General features: G+C 49.0%; 3 protein-coding genes and 1 long non-coding RNA gene across 4 annotated transcripts; 1 reads left to right on the top strand and 3 right to left on the bottom strand.

The window, feature by feature from the left end:
- Positions 1-62: 62 nt before the first annotated feature.
- TMEM199 (transmembrane protein 199) lies at positions 63-4,904 on the top strand. The gene is made up of 6 exons (XM_006042204.4): positions 63-304; positions 1,933-2,006; positions 2,325-2,414; positions 2,905-2,947; positions 3,160-3,272; positions 3,571-4,904. The coding sequence occupies exons 1-6, from the start codon at positions 103-105 to the stop codon at positions 3,664-3,666; spliced, it is 618 nt and encodes a 205-aa protein (XP_006042266.3). The 5' UTR covers positions 63-102; the 3' UTR covers positions 3,667-4,904.
- LOC112583770 lies at positions 280-10,122 on the bottom strand. Its single transcript, XR_003107991.3, has 3 exons — positions 9,859-10,122; positions 5,237-5,393; positions 280-702 (listed from the first exon to the last, which is right to left on the bottom strand). It is a non-coding gene; the product is annotated as an uncharacterized LOC112583770 (long non-coding RNA).
- A 2,330-nt stretch (positions 10,123-12,452) lies between these two features.
- On the bottom strand, positions 12,453-13,841 carry SEBOX (SEBOX homeobox). The gene is made up of 3 exons (XM_006042203.4): positions 13,326-13,841; positions 13,001-13,161; positions 12,453-12,833 (listed from the first exon to the last, which is right to left on the bottom strand). The coding sequence occupies exons 1-3, from the start codon at positions 13,495-13,497 to the stop codon at positions 12,453-12,455; spliced, it is 714 nt and encodes a 237-aa protein (XP_006042265.4). The 5' UTR covers positions 13,498-13,841.
- Positions 13,842-14,656: 815 nt separating this feature from the next.
- On the bottom strand, positions 14,657-17,602 carry VTN (vitronectin). The gene is made up of 8 exons (XM_006042202.4): positions 17,427-17,602; positions 17,214-17,333; positions 16,805-17,137; positions 16,587-16,726; positions 16,166-16,322; positions 15,816-15,968; positions 15,070-15,420; positions 14,657-14,851 (listed from the first exon to the last, which is right to left on the bottom strand). Exons 1-8 carry the CDS (start codon positions 17,488-17,490, stop codon positions 14,739-14,741), a joined length of 1,431 nt encoding a protein of 476 aa, XP_006042264.3. The 5' UTR covers positions 17,491-17,602; the 3' UTR covers positions 14,657-14,738.
- Between the last annotated feature and the right edge of the window lie 1,621 nt (positions 17,603-19,223).

Below are 19,223 nucleotides of genomic sequence, written 5' to 3'. Positions count from 1 at the left end.
CCCCCTTGGCTCTCTGCCCCGCCCCGCGAGCTTCGCGCTTCTTCCGGCGCAGGCGGACGGAAGTCTCGGTTCTGGGTCACCTGACCGTAAAGTCGGCTAGTAATGGCGTCTAGCTTGTTAGCTGGCGAGCGATTTGTACGCGCTCTGGGTCCTGGTGGGGAGCTGGAGCCAGAGCAACTGCCCGGGAAGCTGCGGGCAGAGCTTGAGGCCGCGCTAGGAAAGAAGCACAAGGGCGGCAATCGCCCGGCTCGCCTGGTTTCTTTCCGCCTGATCCGGGATCTGCATCAGTACTTGAGAGAAAGGGGTGAGCCCCAGTCTCCGGTTCAGAGTCCCCTCTTTTTTTCCCAGAGTTTAGGCCCTCCTGAGGTGTTTTTTCCTGAGGGGGTGTATCTGTTGCTGAACCAAACTCGCGGCTTCTTTCATGACTGCCAGCAAAGCCAATATACTGAGGCAAGGTTGTGGTGAAGGAAAGTACAGTATTTAATGCAGGGTGCCAAGCAAGGGAACGGGAAACAAGGCTCAAATCCACTCTAGCTTGGAATTTGAGTTAAGGAACTTTCGTTTAAAGGAGAAGAACAAAGAGGCTAGGAATAATAGTCGTGTGACTTTTCCTAACTGTGGTTTCAGGAGTCAAAATGTCTCTGATTTACGATTCTCAGGTCAAGTGGTCCTTGGCTCCGGTGTCTGTTAGCTCACTTTGCCCTGGAGAAGCAACCAGAGTTTTCAGGTTAATGATGGTATTTATAACACTACATTAAAGATGTTATCAACAATAGCAGTTTGAGTCATCTGACTCTGCTTCATTAGTATTCTCTTAACACAGCATAGAAGTTAGAGGGGACAGGAAAAGGAATAAAGTTTTGGATAGAGAGATTAATTGTAAGGTCAGTAAGGAAATTCAGTTTTAGGGGGACTGGGTTTCGAATCCATCACTCTCACCCATGGAATGATAATCTGGCCAACCCAAGAGTAACCTCATAAACCCTGAGGAACCAGCCCACTCTCTTCATAATTTCCATGGGAATTTTTCGTGGATGACAAAATTTACTTGTGCAGTTTCTGTTCTCTTGAGTCTCATCTTTACCCACGTGACCCTTGAGGAAGTACAAATTCTAACTCAAAAGCACAGCACAGGTTCAGTTTCTTCCTTTTAAGCCACATTAAAAAAAAAAGTAACATAGTGAGCTTGCCCTGTGTGTGAATCTAGATTTCTTTCCATCTTAAAAACAAGAGTGGTCACATCTGATAGAGTTGATTTTTTGTTTTTGGATATAGAATGATGGGAAGTTCTGTTGAAATATCTGGACTGGGAGTGCCATCTGAATTGTAGTCCTAACTCTGCTACTGACTCTTCATGGAGGAGTCATTTCTCTTCCTTGAGCCTCTGTTCCCTTATATGTAAAGGGGTCCAGTATGACAAACTGGCATGTAAGGTCTTTTGCCAGAATTAACAGCCTGCCCAGAAATGCAAGGGGTAGATTATTCAATTATTAGAACTAAAAAGGACCTTAGAGGTCATCTAGCGCAGTGTCCTCTAAGTATTCACCATCACTAGGCCTTAAACCTATTTAGGGCAAGTTCTTTTGTGGCCACAGAAATGACCCAACTTAAAGGCAAATATAAATGACCTATGAGCTGTGACATTGGTTGGGTAATTAAGAGCCAACAATTAAAGTCACCATGTAGCACTAGGATATACTTATGTATATGGGATTATCTTAGTTTCTTTCCAGTTGAAAATGATCCTGGAGATGAACTGATATAAGAGTAGCCATGTTTTATTTTGGTAGAAAGAATTGGCGAGCTGGGGACTTCTTTGGCAGTCTGGTGGTTAAGATGCCGTGCTTTCAATGCAGAGGGTGCAGGTTTAAGAATTGGCGGGCTAGATCCTTCTCTGATCCTTCAACCTCACCTCTATGCATTTTTCCTCAGGTTCCAAACTGTACCTTCATGAGCTCCTAGAAGGCAGTGAAATCTATCTTCCAGAGGTTGTGAAGCCTCCTCGGGTACGTAAGGGATATATTTGTGAGAATGGATGTTGACTCAGTTGGGTTTATTCATTTTACTTCCAAATTTATGAATCTTTGCGCTCAAAATTTGTTCTTTGAATCCTTGAGAACCGGGGTGGAGGAAACCAGATATTGTCCTCCCAGTCTGACAGCTTGAAAAACTAATACCCCCCCAAAAAAAGTTTCCAAAGCACTGGAGGCAGGACTGGTGCCTGGGTCTTCTTAGCAGTACTTTGCCCCCTGAAACCAGTGATTGTGACGTGTTTTCTAGCAAGCTGGAAATACCATTCTTCTTGTTTGATTTTTCTGCCTCAGAACCCAGAGCTAGTTGCTCGTCTGGAAAAGATTAAGATACAGCTGGCCAATGAGGAATATAAGCGGATCACCCGCAATGTCACCTGTCAGGTAAGAGCCCACTCTTCAATATGTGGACCCTGTAGCCCCTGAAAGCAGTGCCCTGCAGTGGGAAGACACACAGATGAAAGAAACAGTGTGGAAACCTGGTTTGTATACTGTTAATATTAAGGGACTGTAGGAGCTCTGTGTTGCATACAAGCCAAATACAGTTCCCATCCTATTTACTGAGACTGTCGGCTCAGATGGTGACTGATTTTTAAAGGTTGTAGAGGTGGAGATGAGCCTGGAGCCATTCTTTTGACAGAGCACCCTACTTTTCTCTGGCATGCACCTGGCCCAGAGGAGGAGAGGGATACACGGGTACTGGAAATATACGTCTCTTCTCTGAAATGCTTGATCCAGAGTAGACTCCACCTGGTCCTAGACAAAATCCAGGGAGAAGACAGAACTAGTGTGTTGGGTATAAAGAGGGCTGAGCCCAGACTGACAAATGAATACTCTCCGGGCTCTGGAATCCTTTGCTTTTTCTTTTTCCAAGGATCCAAGGCATGGCGGAACTCTCAGTGACCTGGGAAAGCAAGGTGAGGTACTAGGAAATCAGGCTGCGAAAGCCTCTCACTGGGATGGGTCAGCCGTGGTCCTCCTTCCCACTCCATTGCTCAGGATTTAAGCCTGAGCTGTTCAGGCTTGCTGTTTGAGGGAAGCCTGGCTGATGGGGGAGGCAACTGTGAGATAAAAGGGCCTCATGGAGGATGCTGACCTAAAAGTTTCTTGCCCGGGCTCCTCCCCAAAGTGAGGTCAGTGAAGGCTCTGGTCATCACCATCTTCAACTTCATTGTCACGGTGGCGGCTGCCTTCGTCTGCACTTACCTTGGAAGCCAGTATATCTTCACAGAAATGACCTCGGTGAGTAGGTTCTGGGCAGGGCAGGGTGCCCCAGTTGGGAGTGTTGGTGGGATAGGGAGGAGGTATGCAAAAATGCCTTGAACAGGTTATGTATTTATGTGATAAACAAAGGGAGCATTTGATCTGTCCAACAGTCATGGAGGTAGATGATAACCTCAAGAGAATCAGGATCCAGTTTTCTTCCCTTCCCCCCAACTTATGGGCTGGGTTGAGGTCCTCTCCATACTTGTTAGGTGCTAGAGGCTCCAGAGCTGGAAGCTGGTCTGCATCCCATAAGCCTGATTCTCTCCCTTCCCAGCGAGTACTGGCTGCCTTGATCGTGGCCTCTGTGGTGGGTCTGGCCGAGCTATACGTCATGGTGCGGGCGATGGAAGGCGAATTGGGAGAACTGTAACTGTGCTTCCTCATCGAAGTCCGGAGACTCCAGGGTCTCAGCTGCCAATTGCTGATTCTCAGTCAGTGATTTGTACTCAGCCAAGCCAAGGCCACGTGCTCTTCCTGTGGGACAGTCTCATCCTGTCGGTTAACAGAGGGGGCCATAGAGGAGACTCAGACAACAACAGGAAAGAACTGGTCTGTCCGTACATTTTCCTGAAGCCAGTGCCCATCTGCCTTCTACTGTCCATTCTGGGCATTGCTGGGGCTGGGTTTTTCCCCCACTGGAATCAAAGAGAATCCAGGCCTTTCCAGAAATAGACCATACTGCCTTGAACTTGCCCAGGTGCACAAGTCAGTGGTCGTCCTTGCTCCACATATCTTGATGCAGACCTGTGATTTATATCAGAAGACTCCAGTAAAGCAGAGGGATTCGCTTTCTTCAGTTTGTGCTGGAAGAGGAACTGATCAGAGGACATGAAATAAGAGAAAGCCAGTTGGTACAGGATGGTGCAGTTGTACACAAGGCAACTTTTTGGAATCTTAGTTTCTGCCTTCATCTTCTTCCTTCTGCTGGCCTTGTTCAGATTTCCTATGTTTCTGCCTGTCTTCAGTACTCTTCAGCCCTCCTTCAACTTCCCACCTTCTGGTCACCCTTTGCTCTGCTTCCAAAAATGAAAACAGTTCAGATAGCAAAGCAGTATGTCTGCTTTTAATGGCAAAATCCCTTGTACTTGTTTGTATTTGTAAGGAGAGTATGCCTACTGTGAATTGTCTCAGCTAATGAAGGGAGAGATTCTTTGTAGACTGGTGACTGTTTCTAGATTGAACTGTATGTGTAATTTATATGAGTATACACATAACAAAAATATATGGTATGTGTACATATTGTTATACATAAGCCTATTACAGGTTATTTTATGCGGATTCTTAAACATATTTGGGTAAGTGCAAAAAATAGTATGTAAAATTGTTTTAGATGATTGCTTTTGGTCTTCAGAACCATTCCGGAGGTTAGAAAAGGAAGCGGTTTTAGGTCCCTTTTCCAGAAGACAAAACTGAGGCTGAGAGAGGTCAAATGATCCTCAGCAGTCCTTTTTCTGTTAAATGGAGCCAAAGACTCCTAAGTTATCTTGAAGTCTCTGTAATGTTACACTTTTAAGAACTTAGATTAGTGGTGTGTTGATGGAATCTGTATAAGACTTTTAGAAATTACAGTAGCATTATTATTTATCCAATAAATATTTATCAAATCCAGCATATTCTTTTGTTTGTTTGTTTGTTTTTATAGCTTTGGCCATGCCACGCAGCATGCGAGATCTTAGTTCCCTGACCAGGGATTGAACCCGAGCTCCCTACAGTGGAAGTGTAGCATCCTAACCACTGAACCGCCAGGGAATTCCCTCCAGGGTGTTCTTATTTCAAATCTTATGACAACAGAGAAGTCCAAAAGTTTCCATAGTTGGTGAGACTTAATTCAGGTCTGCTCCTAATGGTAGACTATTTCTTTCTGTTTGTTCAGTGTATGAGCTCCTAAGGTCTTTTTTTTTCCCAGGACACTCTTCTGTTCTTAGAAATTATACACTCACCGACTCAATAGACGTTTCCTCTACAGTATTGCCGGTTTCTTGAATTACAGCAAGTCAGCCTCTAAAGACAATATTCTGCTTGAGTGAGAAGGAGGGTGTAGGCCCTTCTGTTATACCACAGATCATTTTGTTGAGAAATCAGGATTTCTGTTGTTGACTGGAAGAAATATCAACTTGAGAAAAAATACAGGTGGCATTTTACAGTGTTTTTAGCAACCCTGACTGTTTGAGTTAAAAAGCTACACTGAATCACTCTTTGCTCCTGATGAGCAAAGCCAAGTCAGATTTTTAGAATTCAAATAGATATCATCTCTTTTCAAGTGGCTGAGTCTTGCAAGTGGAAAGAGCTTTAGCCTTCAGACTAATATCTGTGCTACGTGCCTAAAAAATCTATTTGAACTATTTGTTTTGGTCTATACTCCATTCTCCTCCTTTGACAATATCTCTGGGGTATATGGGCAGAGAACAGTAAGAAAAATGAGGAAAAATCTACAGATTTTATCCTGATACATATAAATCAGAGAACCAGAGAATTTTAAAATGCTACAGAAACTTAGAGAAGTTAATTTTCCCATCCAAGTAGTTCACAAAGACACTAATATTCCAGAGGATCATCTGACTTGTCCTAAGGCTACAGAGCTTAGTTATAGCCAAAGCTCCAACCCCTGGCTCTTGGCTCTCATGTCATACCTCTTTCCACATAACGCTATTCAGTCTCTTCTTAAAATTAGAAAATTGGTCAAGTGAAAGTACGTTTGAAGTACTAACATGAGTGGGAACTTATTCTCACCATGTACTTAATAACTGTTAGCTGCTGCTTCTCTCCCTGACCTTCATGAGTCTTGAAGTTTTCATTGTGTCTGATGCAGTTCCTAATTTTCTGTTTTTTCTCGCTTCTTTTCCTTCATACTTAAAATGCTTGAGGGAACAGTGGAGAATACTGCCTATATTTGTGTAGGGTCTCTATTAAGCTTTGGTATTAGGGAGCCTGACAACACATGTGCCTTCAGACAAACTTTTGGGGGTTAGGCTGATCATCACTTTGCTTTTGGCATTAGTCAGTCATATAGAACTACCCTCCATTTGCACTCTCATTAAAGAAAACATATTTCATACACTGACCTAAAGATGTCTGGGCAGTTCTGATGATCTGCATCAGGGATCAGCAAAAAAAGAGGTATTTAAAAAAATATGTATCTTAAGCATACCAACAACCCTTTTAGAAAGCAACTTGTCTCAGCCATAAAAAAGAGTGAAATAATGCCATTTGCAGCAACATGGATGGACCTAGAGATTATCATGCTAAGTGAATTCAGAGGAAGACAAATGTCATACAATAATCACTTATCTGTGGAATCTAAAAAAATCATACAAGTGAACTTAATGACAAAACAGATTCACAGGCTTAGATAATAAACTTACGGTTATCAAAGGGGAAAGGTGGTGGTGGGGAGGGATAAATTAGGTTGAGATTAATATATACATACTAAAGGAAATCAGTCCTGAATATTCATTTGAAGGACTGATGCTGAAGCTGAAGCTCCAATACTTTGGCCATCTGATGCAAAGAACTGACTCATTGGAAAAGACCCTGATGCTGGGAAAGATTGAAGGCAGGAAGAGAAGGGAACGACAGAGGATGAGTTGGTTTGATGGCATCACCGACTCGATGGACATGAGTTTGAGTAAGCTCTGGGAGTTGGTGATGGACAGAGAAGCCTGGTGTGCTGTAGTCCATGGGGTCGCAAAGAGTCAGACACGACTGAGCGACTGAACGGAACTGATAAATAAAATAGATAGTCAACTAGGACCTATTGTATAGCACAGGAGAATCAATATTTTGTCATAACCTAAATGGGAAAAGAATCTGAAAAAGTGTGTAGGTATAACTGAAGCACTTTTTTGTGCACATAAAACTAGCAACATTGCAAATCAACTATGAAGTGTGAAGTGTTATAGTCTCTCGGTCATGTCTGACTCTTTGTGACCCCATGGACTTTATATTCCAGTATAAAGTAATTTTTTAAAAGGTAAAGGCAAAGGAGAAAAGGAAAGATAATACCCATTTGAATGCAGAGTTCCAAAGAATACCAAGGTGAGATAAAGCCTTCCTCAGTGATCAGTGCAAAGAAATAGAGGAAAACAATAGAATGGGAAAGATTAGAGATCTCTTCAAGAAAATTAGAGATACCAAGGGAACATTTCATGCAAAGATGGGCACAATAAAGGGCAGAAATGGTATGGACCTAACAGAAGCAGAAGATATTAAGAAGAGGTGGCAAGAATACACAGAAGAACTGTACAAAAAAGATCTTCATGACCCAGATAATCACGATGGTGTGATCACTCACCTAGAACCAGACATCCTGGAATGTTAAGTGGGCCTTAGGAAGCATCACTATGAACAAAGCTAGTGGAGGTGATGGAATTCCAGTTGAGCTATTTCAAATCCTAAAAGATAATGCTGTGAAAGTACTGCACTCAATATGCCAGCAAATTTGGAAAACTCAGCAGTGGCCACAGGACTGGAAAAGGTCAGTTTTCATTCCAGTCCCAAAGAAAGGCAATGCCAAAGAATGTTCAAACTAGTGCACAATTGCACTCATCTCACACGCTAGCAAAGTAATGCTCAAAATTCTCCAAGCCAGGCTTTAGCAATATGTGAGCCGTGAACTTCCAGATGTTCAAGCTGGGTTTAGAAAAGGCAGAGGAACCAGAGATCAAATTGCCAACATCCATTGGATTATCGAAAAAGCAAGCGAGTTCCAGGAAAACATCTACTTTTGCTTTATTGACTACGCCAAAGCCTTTTTGTGGATCACAACAAACTGGAAAATTCTTAATAGATGGGAATACCAGACCACCTTACCTGCCTCCTGAGAAATCTGTGTGCAGGTCAAGAAGCAACAGTTAGAACCGGACATGGAACAGACTGGTTCCAAATCAGGAAAGGAGTACATATGTCAAAGTGTATATTGTCACCCTGCTTATTTAACTTATATGCAGAATACATCATGCAAAATGCCGGGCTGGATGAAACACAAGCTGGAATCAAGATTCTGGGAGAAATATCAGTAACTTCAGATATGCAGATGACACCACCCTTATGGCAGAAAGTGAAGAAGAACTGAAGAGCCTCTTAATGAAAGGGAAAGAGGAGAGTGAAAAGGTTGGCTTAAAACTCAACATTCAGAAAACGAATATCATGGCATCCGGTCCCATCACTTCATGGCAAATAGATGGGGAAACAATGGAAACAGTGAGAGACTTTATTTTCTTGGGCTCCAAAATCACTGCAGATGGTGACTGCAGCCATGAAATTAAAAGACACCTGCTCCTTGGAAGAAAAGCTATGACCAACCTAGACAACATATTGGGAGAAGGCAATGGCACGCAACTCCAATACTCTTGCCTGAAAAATCCCATGGACGGAGGAGCCTGGTGGGCTGCAGTCCATGGGGTCTCTAGGAGTCGGACACGATTGAGCGACTTCACTCTCACTTTTCACTTTCATGCATTGGAGAAGGAAATGGCAACCCACTCCAGTGTTCTTGCCTGGAGAATCCCAGGGACAGGGGAGCCTGGTGGGCTGCCATCTATGGGGTCGCACAGAGTTGGACACCACTGACGTGACTTAGCAGCAGCAGCAGCAGCAGCAGACAACATACTAAAAAGCGGAGACACTACTTTACTGACAATGGTCCGTCTAGTCAAAGCTATGGTTTTTCCAGTAGTCGTGTATGGATGTGAGAGTTGAAGTATAAGGAAAGCTGAGTGCCAAAGAATTGATGCTTTTGAACTGTGATGTTGGAGAAGACTCTTGAGAGTCCCTTGGACTGCAAGGAGATCCAACCAGTCCATCCTAAAGGATATCAGTACTGGGTGTTCATGGTAGGACTGATGTTGAAGCTGAAACTCCAATACTTTGGCCACCTGATGCAAAGAACTGACTCCTTGGAAAAGACCCTGATGCTGGAAAAGACTGAAGGCAGGAACAGAAGGGGACAACAGAGGATGAGATGGTTGGATGGCATCACCAACCCGATGGACATGAGTTTGAGTAAGCTCTGGGAGTTGGTGAAGGACAGGGAAGCCTGGTGTGCTGCAGTCCGTGGGGTCGCAAAGAGCCGGACACGACTGAGTGACTGACTGAACTGAAAATTTAACTATTCAGTAAGATTCCTACCAAAAATAAATAGACATAAAAATAAAAACTACCTACAAAAAAAGTGATTGATTCATATGTCAGAGATCTTTGAAATACATGCCAATGTTCATCTCAATTATGTCTAATAATAAAATCCTATATTGGATACAGCTTAAATATCAGAAATAGGGTGATTAAGTAGATTATAGCAATAGATACATTTTTAAAGTAGTATACAAAATATTGTGCAAAATAAGTTGCTATACAACCCTGGAATATTAAAAAAATTAGCTATACTGAACACTGAAACTTTTTTGGAGAGTCACATCTGTCTTTTTTTTTTCGCTGCATCAGGTCTTAGTTGACACATGCAGAATCTAGTTCCCTCACCAGGAATGGAATCCGGGTCCCCTGCTTTGGGAATGTGGAGTCTTAGCCACTGGACCACCAGGAAAGTCCCCACAGCTGTACTTACCTGTGCTAAACTGCATGGCCAGAGTCCCCACATATCGTCAAGCTTTCACAGTCTCCACGTAACTGGATTCAGGTTGGGAGACTTCCAAATTTTAGATACAGAGCAGACCTTTTTCTTTTTCTCTTTTCTTGGCTGTTTAGCTTTCAGGATCTTAGTTCCCCAACCAGGGATCCAACCTGGGCCCAAGGCAGTGAAACCACCAAATCCTAGCCACTGGACTGCCAGAGAATTCCCTGGAGCTGGACTTCTTAAACAGCTTCTGACCCAGGGCAATTTCTCAGGATGCAATTGGAGTCATTCCCCACATACTCCTCCTCCTTGGGAAGGCGTCCTCACTTGATCCCAGCCCCTACTCACAAGCCAAGAGACTGCCGTGGCATTGAGTAATTTGTGTTTGTGTTAGTCACTCAGTCATGTGTTTGTGACCCCATGGACTGTAGCCTGCCAGGCTTCTCTGTCCATGGGGATTATCCAGGCGAGAATACTGGAGTGGGTTGCCATTCTCTTCTTCAGGGGATCTTCCCAACCCAGAGATCAACCCTGAGTCTCCTGCATTGCAGGCAGATTCCTTACCCCTAAGCCACCAGGAGCTCCTTTATGGGCCAGTCAGGCTTCTCAGATAGCTCAATGGTAAAGAATTTGCCTGCCAAGGCAATAGATGTGGGCTCGATTCCTGGGTCAGGAAGATCCCCTGGAGAGGATATAGTAACCCACTCCAATATTCTTGCCTGGAGAATCGCATGGGCAGAGGAGCCTGGAGGGCTGTACCCCTTGGGGTCGCAAAGAGTCAATGACTGAGCATGCGCGTGCACACACACACGTATGGGCCAATTTCCTGGCTTCTAGAGCGAGAGCAGCCAAAGCCTTAAGTGCCTGCTGAGGGAAGGGCCACGGTTCAGGTGACCTCCATCTGTAAGGGCAGAATCAGAAATAGGAATCAGGTGGCCTTTCCTCTGCTTCTCACCCCACACTGGGAACTCTGCTCTCAGCCAGTTCCTCTGTCTCACCATACCACACTTTCTCCAGTGCAGTCTGGGTCCAGGGCTTCCTGGAGAGCAAGGGGAGTCCTTGCCAGAAGCCCAGAGAAACAAGAAGCGAAACCTTTCCAGTTTCTCATATCCCACCGTATGGAGCATGCTAAGTCCCTTCAGTCGTGTCCAACTCTTTGCGACCCTGTAGACTGCAGCCCACCAGAGTCCTCTGTCCATGGGATTCTCCAAGCAAGAATACTGAAGTGGGTTGCTCTGCCCTCCTCCAGGGGATCAAACCTAGGTCTCTTACATCTCCTCCATTGGCAGGTGGATTCTTCACCACTAGCGCCACCTGGGAAGCCCATATGGAGAAGGAGGGGGAACTAGCGTCCATTGAGAGCTTTTATTAATACCGTGTGTCACGCACCACATGAAGCCCTTCACCTACGTTATTGCTTCTCGTTCCCAAAACAGGAAATGAGTATTACCATCCCCATTTTTTCAGGCTCCTAGACTTCCGGAGAGTTTCAAGACTACCTGGCAGCTACGATTTGAATTTAGCACAGACTGATTGCAAACTCCAAGCTCCAGAAGCTGAGTAGCTCCAGAAGCGCAGGGAGCTGGAGTGTCCTGGAACAAGTGGGCGCAGGAGCAAGGGGTGCAGCTGAGGCTCCCTTCTCTCTAGGGTCTGTCAGCCAGAGCCTTAAGCCCTTCGATTAACCCTCCTCCCTCTAACTAATCCTGGCAGAAGCCTGGGTAATACCTCCCACCCCGAATCTGTGTGGAACCTGGCCCTATTTAGGGATTAGGTGATGGAGATAAATTTCAAAAGCAAACGGCCCCCATCCCAATTCATTTGCAGCACAGAACAATCCAGATTAAGGTACAGAGTTGGGGTTTTATTTGAAGATTAGTTGGTATTACAGATGACAGTGATACCAAAACCCAACGCTGCCAACGTGCACGCTCCTCCCCCCACATCCTGAGTCTGTCAGGTTGTCTGCAGCCCCAGGTCAGACAGCAGCCAATCTCATATTTGTGAAAATTAAATCAACATAAGCCCTGGGTTCCTATTTCTACTTTATGACTTTAATATCACTCCCTCTTCAGATCCATGGCTCTGATTAATTTGTCCAGGTGGCAGGAGGACAGGAGAGGGGGGCCCTGAACTATAAAATGACTGGTCCCTGCAGTCTAAAATTAGGATCAGCCCTCTCCCAGCCTTCTTAACAGTCAGGTAATGGCCTAAAGGGCCCTTGGGTACAGGGTGATGGCCCATTGTCCTTTGGAGGGAGGAGGTATTGTCAGCTGGGATGAGAAGAATTGGGAAACTGGCAGAAGTGGAAAACATGGATTTCTATCTCATCCCTCTGTGCCAAGATCATGGGTGGGGAGGGTGCTAGGTAGCAGGAGCAAGGCTGCCCTCACACCATAGAATCCATATCTAGGCTGGTCTGGAGGACAGTGGAAGGGAGGGATCCCTGAGCTAATACTTTCATCCTGTAAGAAAACTCCCTTGTGTAAAAGGAGGGGTCAGGAGATCCACTTCCGGTGTGTTCAGTCCTAAGGGGCAGAGTGGGCTACGGGAACCAGAGTAGGGGTCTTGCAAGTCCTAGACCTAGGTTAGGAATGGTCCAGGTTGGTGACTATGGCTGAGGCATAGATGAGGTCAGACAGAATGCCCAGTGAGGTCTGGGGAGCAGCTTGCTCAGAAGAGAGGTGGGGCCCGGAAGACCCAGCTGGTGCCCAGGGGCCTGCAGCTTTAGTCCCCACCCACCCCTGGCCTGGACCCAAGCCAGGAGCTGGGCAGGAAGCATGTCGACACACAGAGGCACACTGAGCTGTACTGTTGGAGGGTGGAGGCTGGCCAAGGGTCCAGGGCTCCGGGGACCGCTGGATGGTGTCCGGAAGAGAACAGGATCTCTGGGGAGGCTCAGGCCTGGGGCTTAGGCCTCCTGGCTTTCTATTCTTGATTCCCTTGGCTCTGCGGTTCTGGAACCACACCTGGTAAGGAAAGAAGGAGCCTCTTCTGGTTCCAGCATCCCCTCCCCCCAGGTACAGGGAAAGCAGAATCTGGAGGCAGGATACCCGGAGAGAACGGACTGTGGGTCAAGCTTAGAAACTCACTGTGCAAGTGCACCCCCATCCTGAGGGGGGTGATCACAGCTAACCTGTATCTTGGCCTCAGGAAGAGAGGTGACCCGGGCCAGGTGCTCACGGGTGCAGATGTCCGGGTAGGGCCGTGCTGCAAACACTCGCTCCAGCTCCAGCAGCTGCCCTCTGCTGAAGGTGGTCCTCTTTCTCCGGTGGGGACCCAACCCACTGGCATGGCCTGCAGGCCACGGTGGGGGGGTCAAGCCAGGACTCCCTGTAAGAGCCTCCACCCCATTCTCAAAGCCCCCAGTAGACCCTGAAGCCCCTACTCCCCACCCCTCTTCAGACTGCCCCATCACCTTCCCCATATCCTCCCCTGCCCACCCTTTCCCACCAGATCACCTGCCAGAGATGCATCCACCGGGCTGGTCATGGAGCTGGCAGAGTGAGGAGCCAGACAGCCATGCCAAGGCTGTGCCCACACCAGTCCCCTCCGAGTGTGGGGTTTTATCCTGCTCAGAAGCCTGGCCCCGCCTCCAGGAGGTGGGGAATCCCGGAGGAAAAGGGGCCTCATGGGAATATGGGTGGGGCAACCCAGCTCCTCTGGGGCTTCACCAAAGAAGCTGGCCTCATCCCCCCATCCTCACACTTCAAACTCTGGCAGTCTATGTCTGAAATCCTGTACTTTATGAAAATCCTCCCATGGTTCCATCCAGAAAGGCATGGGTGCTCCCAGGGCTTCATCTGCGAGACTGGGTGGAGGTCTATCCCACGACTGAGATGGGGCTGAGAAAGCTAGACAGGATATGGAGGACGATGGGGACAGCAGATGAGCCGGAGCCACCCTCCCCTCAGCAGGATGGGGAGCAGATGTCACTACCAGATCACCCTCGGATCTGCTTTAGAGCTTGGCCTGCTCTCCTGGCCCCCTAAGAGCCCAAATGGACTTCAGGTACATTTGGCGGGGGGGTAGTTTAAGAAAGATGTTATTACAGTGTTCTCGTCCTTTGAAGTCTTCTGGGCCACTTTTCCAAAAGAGATGGGTGCATTTGAATTTCCTTTTGGTCCCTGCTCTTCCCTGTGTCTCCTGCCTCAGTGCCCTGCACCCCAGACCCAAGACAGAGATTTCAAAACCGCATCATCATAGGGACAGGTTTGGGGGAGCACAGTGATCACCTTCCCAGGGGCTCTTGAGTGTCTGAGCTAACAGCATTTCAGGTCCAGGATGGGCAGAAAAGCTAAGCCGCAGTCCACTACCTCCTGACCCCCTGCCCCTTCTAAGATCTGGGTCAGTAACAAGAGGCAAAACAAGCCCCAGGCTGGATAGGGTGGCTTGGTGACTCCTGTCATCCTTAAGAGGGGTTCAAGTCCCTGCTTAGCTGCTGGTGGGTTGTTGGGGACTGCTTGGTGCAGGAGGAAGGCTTGTACTCATGAGGCTCTCCCAACAGGTTTTCTGGCTCACTGAGAGGGCCTGAGCCCAACACAGGCTGGAAACAATGAGGATCTTCTCTGTCCCCTCCCCCAAGCCATCCTGACTGCCCGACTTCCCCTCCTTTACCCAGGCATACCCCTGCCTCCTGCCTCTCCACCTTGGTCAGGCCAGGAGTCCTTTTTTTTCTTTTGGCCACACTGCTTGGCACATGGGATTTTACATCCCCAACCAGGAACTGATCCCGGCCCCAGTTTCTTAACCACTGGACTGCCAGGGAAGTCTCAGGACAGTAGTCTTAAACTCAGGGTCAAGGGATCTTTATTGAGCTGGAAGGAGGATGCTGGAGCAGGGAGCAGCAGTGGCCAGCTGTTTGGACTCAGGTGCTACGCGTGGCCAGGGACTGGGCAGCCCAGCCAGTACTGGGCGATGGAGCGTGGGTAGGGAGGGATCACAGTGTCCACCCGCCGTGTGCGAAGGTTCACTCGGTAGTACTTGTCTGCAAGAGAGGTCGGGAGATGGGGCGTGAGACACAGCCTACCCATCCTGCCCTAAGAAGACCTGGGTGTCTCCTGGAAGGGTGAGTGAACATCCATCAGGCACCCGAGGACTCCGGCCTGCCTTGTCACCACTCAAGGGCTGTGGTCAGCCCCCAGAGACCAGGGACAGCAGGAATGACCCAGCCAGAACGGCTACAGGGTGGGCAGGGGCTCCCACCTTTTGAGAAGAAGTAGACACTCTGGATGGGCTCACAGGTGGCAGGTACAAGCCAGTCCATCTCGTAGCTATCATAGTTGTTGGCTCCCAGGCCCAGCTCCTCGCTGGAGAGCCAGGACAGCAAGGTGGATCGAGATCGCCAGTAGGGGTTCTGGCTGCGGCTGCGGCCTCGGCCACGGCTTCGGAGCGAGCGGTAGCGTTTGCGATGGCGGCGTGCAGATTTAGTCATCTTGGCCCGGGGGAAGCTGGGAGCTGAGCCTGAGACATAGATGTGGCCGGCCATGGCCGCATCCAGTCGTGCCGGCAGACCAAACCAGTCGCGGCTGATGAGCCGGGGCTGTCCAGCACCACCTGCGGTGAGGAAGGGGTGAATGCAGAGCCTCGGTGGCCAAGGATGGGCTGTCTGCCTTGTCCAAGGACAGCCATCAGGCTACTGGCAGAGCCCCCATCCCGGCCTTTCCCCTGGCTTCCCTCCACCATAGCCCTCCCTGGTTGCCCCCGTCACAGCCCCTCCTTCTGCTGGCTGTGCTAGGCAAAGTCCAAAGTGTGGGGTCCGGGTGGAGGTAAGCCTCCCTCCACCAACGTCAACAGAAGCAAAGTCTGGCCTGAGCAACCTGAGCAAACAGCTTTTGATTGATTGCTGCACAATTGCAGCCTCTCAGGCTGGCCCAGCCCTCCCTCTACCTGGGGGCTCCTAGCCCCCTGGACCGGGAAGCAAGACTCATGCTTCCACCATCCCTCCGTACCATAGGAACCGCCCCAGAAGAGAAGTCGGAAGATGTCCACCCAGCTGTCCCGCTGCATCAGGGCAAAGTGTTTAAATGCGGCCGGCTGGGAGCTGCTTTCACACTCCTCTTGACTGGGCTGCTGCTGGAACACATATTCCCAGTAGCGGTTGCCTGGGGAGGGGTGGCCATGAGCAAGAACGGAAAGCCCTAAGGCTGTGGAAGTTGGGAGCTCTGCTGGGGGTTGGGAGTAGGGGAGGTGGGGTGTGGAGGGGAGGTGGGGGATAAACACAGGCCCTTCCCCAGTGAAGCGTGGAAGAAACCCAAAACTGCTCCACTGTCTGCACACCCTCCCGCCCACCTCTGAGTACCCTTGAAGAAGTAGACCCGCTCCCTGCCGTTGAAGTTGTGAGCGGGGAGGGCCAAGGCTGCGTCCACGTCGTCCGGAATACCCCCGAAGCCGTCCGAGATGTTTCGGGGGAAGTCAGGCTCCAGGACACCGTCCTCAAAGCGCCAGTACTGACTACCCTAAGGGGTTGGGGAGGAGAAGAGGGTGGGCAGGAAGTTGGCGGTGCACAGAGGCGCAGAATCCCCCAGTCAAGGCGGGCAGCTCTAGTTCCAGGCTTGTTGCTCAGGAGCTGAAGCCTTGGGCTTTTGTGTGCTCACAGAGCCCCAGCCAGGGACCACAGGCCCAAATCCAGCCTTCTTGCCCATGCTGGTCTTGGGCACAGCTGCTCTCAACTTCTACCCAGATACTCTCAACCCTGACCCACAGCACCCTGGGCCTGGCACCTTGAAGAGGTACGTCTTTCCCTGACAGTTGACACGGGTGAAGGCGGCATCAATGGGCCCCTCAATGCCCCAGACATCTCGGATGAGTTTGGGGTATCCAGGCCTCACTGCCTTTTCATCCAGCTCATAGCAGTACAGCCCTGGAGGGAGGGATATCGTGTAAGGGGGGATGCCCCGGGACAGACCCCTACCCCCAAGTCCTGCCCGCCTTGAGTCACCTCGGAAGGCAAAGAGGGAACCATTCTTGAGGTCAGTGAAGGCATCAAAGGGTTTCCCACTGCACGTCTCCTCCTCTGCTGGGGACTCAGAGGTCCCTAGGTCACTGGTCCCCATCCCAGGCTCTGAGTCTCCCCGCCCAGGTGGTGGGACCTCTTTCTCAGGGATGAGAACCGGTGCCTGGACAGGAGTCTCTAGGGTCTGGGCCTGCAGAACAGGGGCCAGGGTGGTGCTCTCGGGCTGTGCTTCCACGTTGCTGTTGACGGTCTGCGCCTCGCTGTAGTCATGGAACCCGTACTCATCTTCTGGCAGATGGAACACATCCCCACGAGTCACTGTGGGCAGAGAGGGTGGTGGTGACTCTCCAGTTGCACCGGGGACCCCAGGCCCGCCCAGCCGCTCTGCACGCACCTTGGGGCTTGCACTCGGCCATGAAGTCATCACAGCAGCTCTGGTAGTAAGAACAGAGCTCGTCACACTGACACTTCCTGGTGGCGTTGAAGCCCTCGGTGCAGCGGCCCTTGCAGGACTCTGTGAGGAGCCCGTGTCAGCTGGCACAGCCAAGCCCATGCTACCCTTTCCCACCCCACCTTGACCCCAGTGGCCAACAACACCCTCCCGCACCTTGGTCAGCCACAACAACCCACGCCAGCAGGGCCAGCATCAGAAGGGGCCTTAGGGATGTCATGGCGGGGCCTCCAGCCTCGAGCCTGGTGAACTATGTTCCCGTGGTCTCTGCTTTGATGCCCGAGAAAAGGAGGAAGCAGAGAGATGGGGAGTGGAGGCGGGGGAACCAGAGAAGAGGAGCTGCCTTTTCTACTGCTCAGTTTGCTCCACCTCCAGCCCAGCCCCCGGTGCCCCGACCCCAGAGGCTATTGCAGCAAAGGGTCATGTTCCTAGAACTGTGGGTCTGGGACAGCTACGAACAGGATCCTTGCCAAGCTCAGGGACCTCTCTGAAGAGGACTAGCGCAGGGAGCCTGGAGCGCAGAAAGAAGTCCCACTCTGCCGATCCACTGGCCATGTGACCTCAGGCAAACTGCTTTATCCTCCTTAGTTCTCTTTTTAGGCAAATGAGACTAATTATATGTGCCTCACAGGGTGTTGGGAGCTAAAGCCGACAAGAAGTCCAACTCCTGGAGCAGCCCCAACTTTGTTCTACTGCAGTGGTTATTGATCTGTGATCTGTTTGATAAGGCACATCCCCGGCTGGGTAGTTCACTCACCCCTTGTGTATTTAGGGCAGTGGAAGAGGGGGTAGGAGCTGGGGAATTTTTTTTTTTATCATAAAAGAACAAAGTTTTCATTTCTGGGTTCATCTCTAGGGTACATTGATTTCTCCAGGCCAGTCTTCTCAGCACAGTCTGTTGAGTGAATATTAACCCTTTGGAGTGGATAAGATTCCTGCTGCTGCTAAGTCACTTCAGTCGTGTCCGACTCTGTGCGACCCCATAGAAGGCAGCCCACCAGGCTCTGCTGTCCCTGGGATTCTCCAGGCAAGGACACTGGAGTGGGTTGCCATTTCCTTCTCCAATGCATGAAAGTGAAAAGTGAAAGTGAAGTCGCTCAGTTGTGTCTGACTCTTCGAGACCCCAAGGACTGCAGCGCACCAGGCTCCTCCATCCATGGGATTTTCCAGGCAAGAGTACTGGAGTGGGTTGCCATTGCCTGAGTCCGTTACTAATTTATTGCTTCTCAGCAGGCCACATCCCATTCTCCAACCTCATCCTTTCCCATAGGTAACAGTTTTGGTCCTGTTCCCCACACTTTTTGGCTCTAGTGAGAAATAAGATCCCTCTATCCAGAAAATGTTCACCTGGCACAGAATGCCTGATTTCATGCCTACTTTGAGGGGTCTATGGACCTCCTCAAGTCCTGCCACCACCTGGAGGAAATTGTTCTTAGAGATTTCACTGATTTTTTTCTGTTCTGTAATAGATGGGGAAACAGGGGAAACAGTGTCAGACTTTATTTTTCTGGGCTCCAAAATCACTGCAGATGGTGATTGCAGCCATGAAATTAAAAGACGCTTACTCCTTGGAAGAAAAGTTATGACCAACCTAGATAGCATATTCAAAAGCAGAGACATTACTTTGCCAACAAAGGTCAGTCTAGTCAAGGCTATGGTTTTTCCAGTGGCCCTGTATGGATGTGAGAGTTGGACTGTGAAGAAGGCTGAGCGCCGAAGAATTGATGCTTTTGAAGTGTGGTGTTGGAGAAGACTCTTGAGAGTCCCTTGGACTGCAAGGAGATCCAACCAGTCCATCCTAAAGGAGATCAGTCCTGGGTGTTCTTTGGAAGGACTGATCCTGAAGCTGAAACTCCAGTACTTTGGCCACCTCATGCGAAGAGCTAATTCATTGGAAAAGACCCTGATGCTGGGAAAGATTGAAAGCAGGAAGAGAAGGGGACGACAGAGGAT

This window comes from Bubalus bubalis, chromosome 3, assembly GCF_019923935.1.
Source record: "Bubalus bubalis isolate 160015118507 breed Murrah chromosome 3, NDDB_SH_1, whole genome shotgun sequence".
Classification (NCBI taxonomy): Eukaryota; Metazoa; Chordata; class Mammalia; order Artiodactyla; family Bovidae; genus Bubalus; species Bubalus bubalis.
The sequence above is the reverse complement of the archived record's forward strand: the minus strand, read 5'-3'. Positions and strand labels throughout refer to the sequence as shown.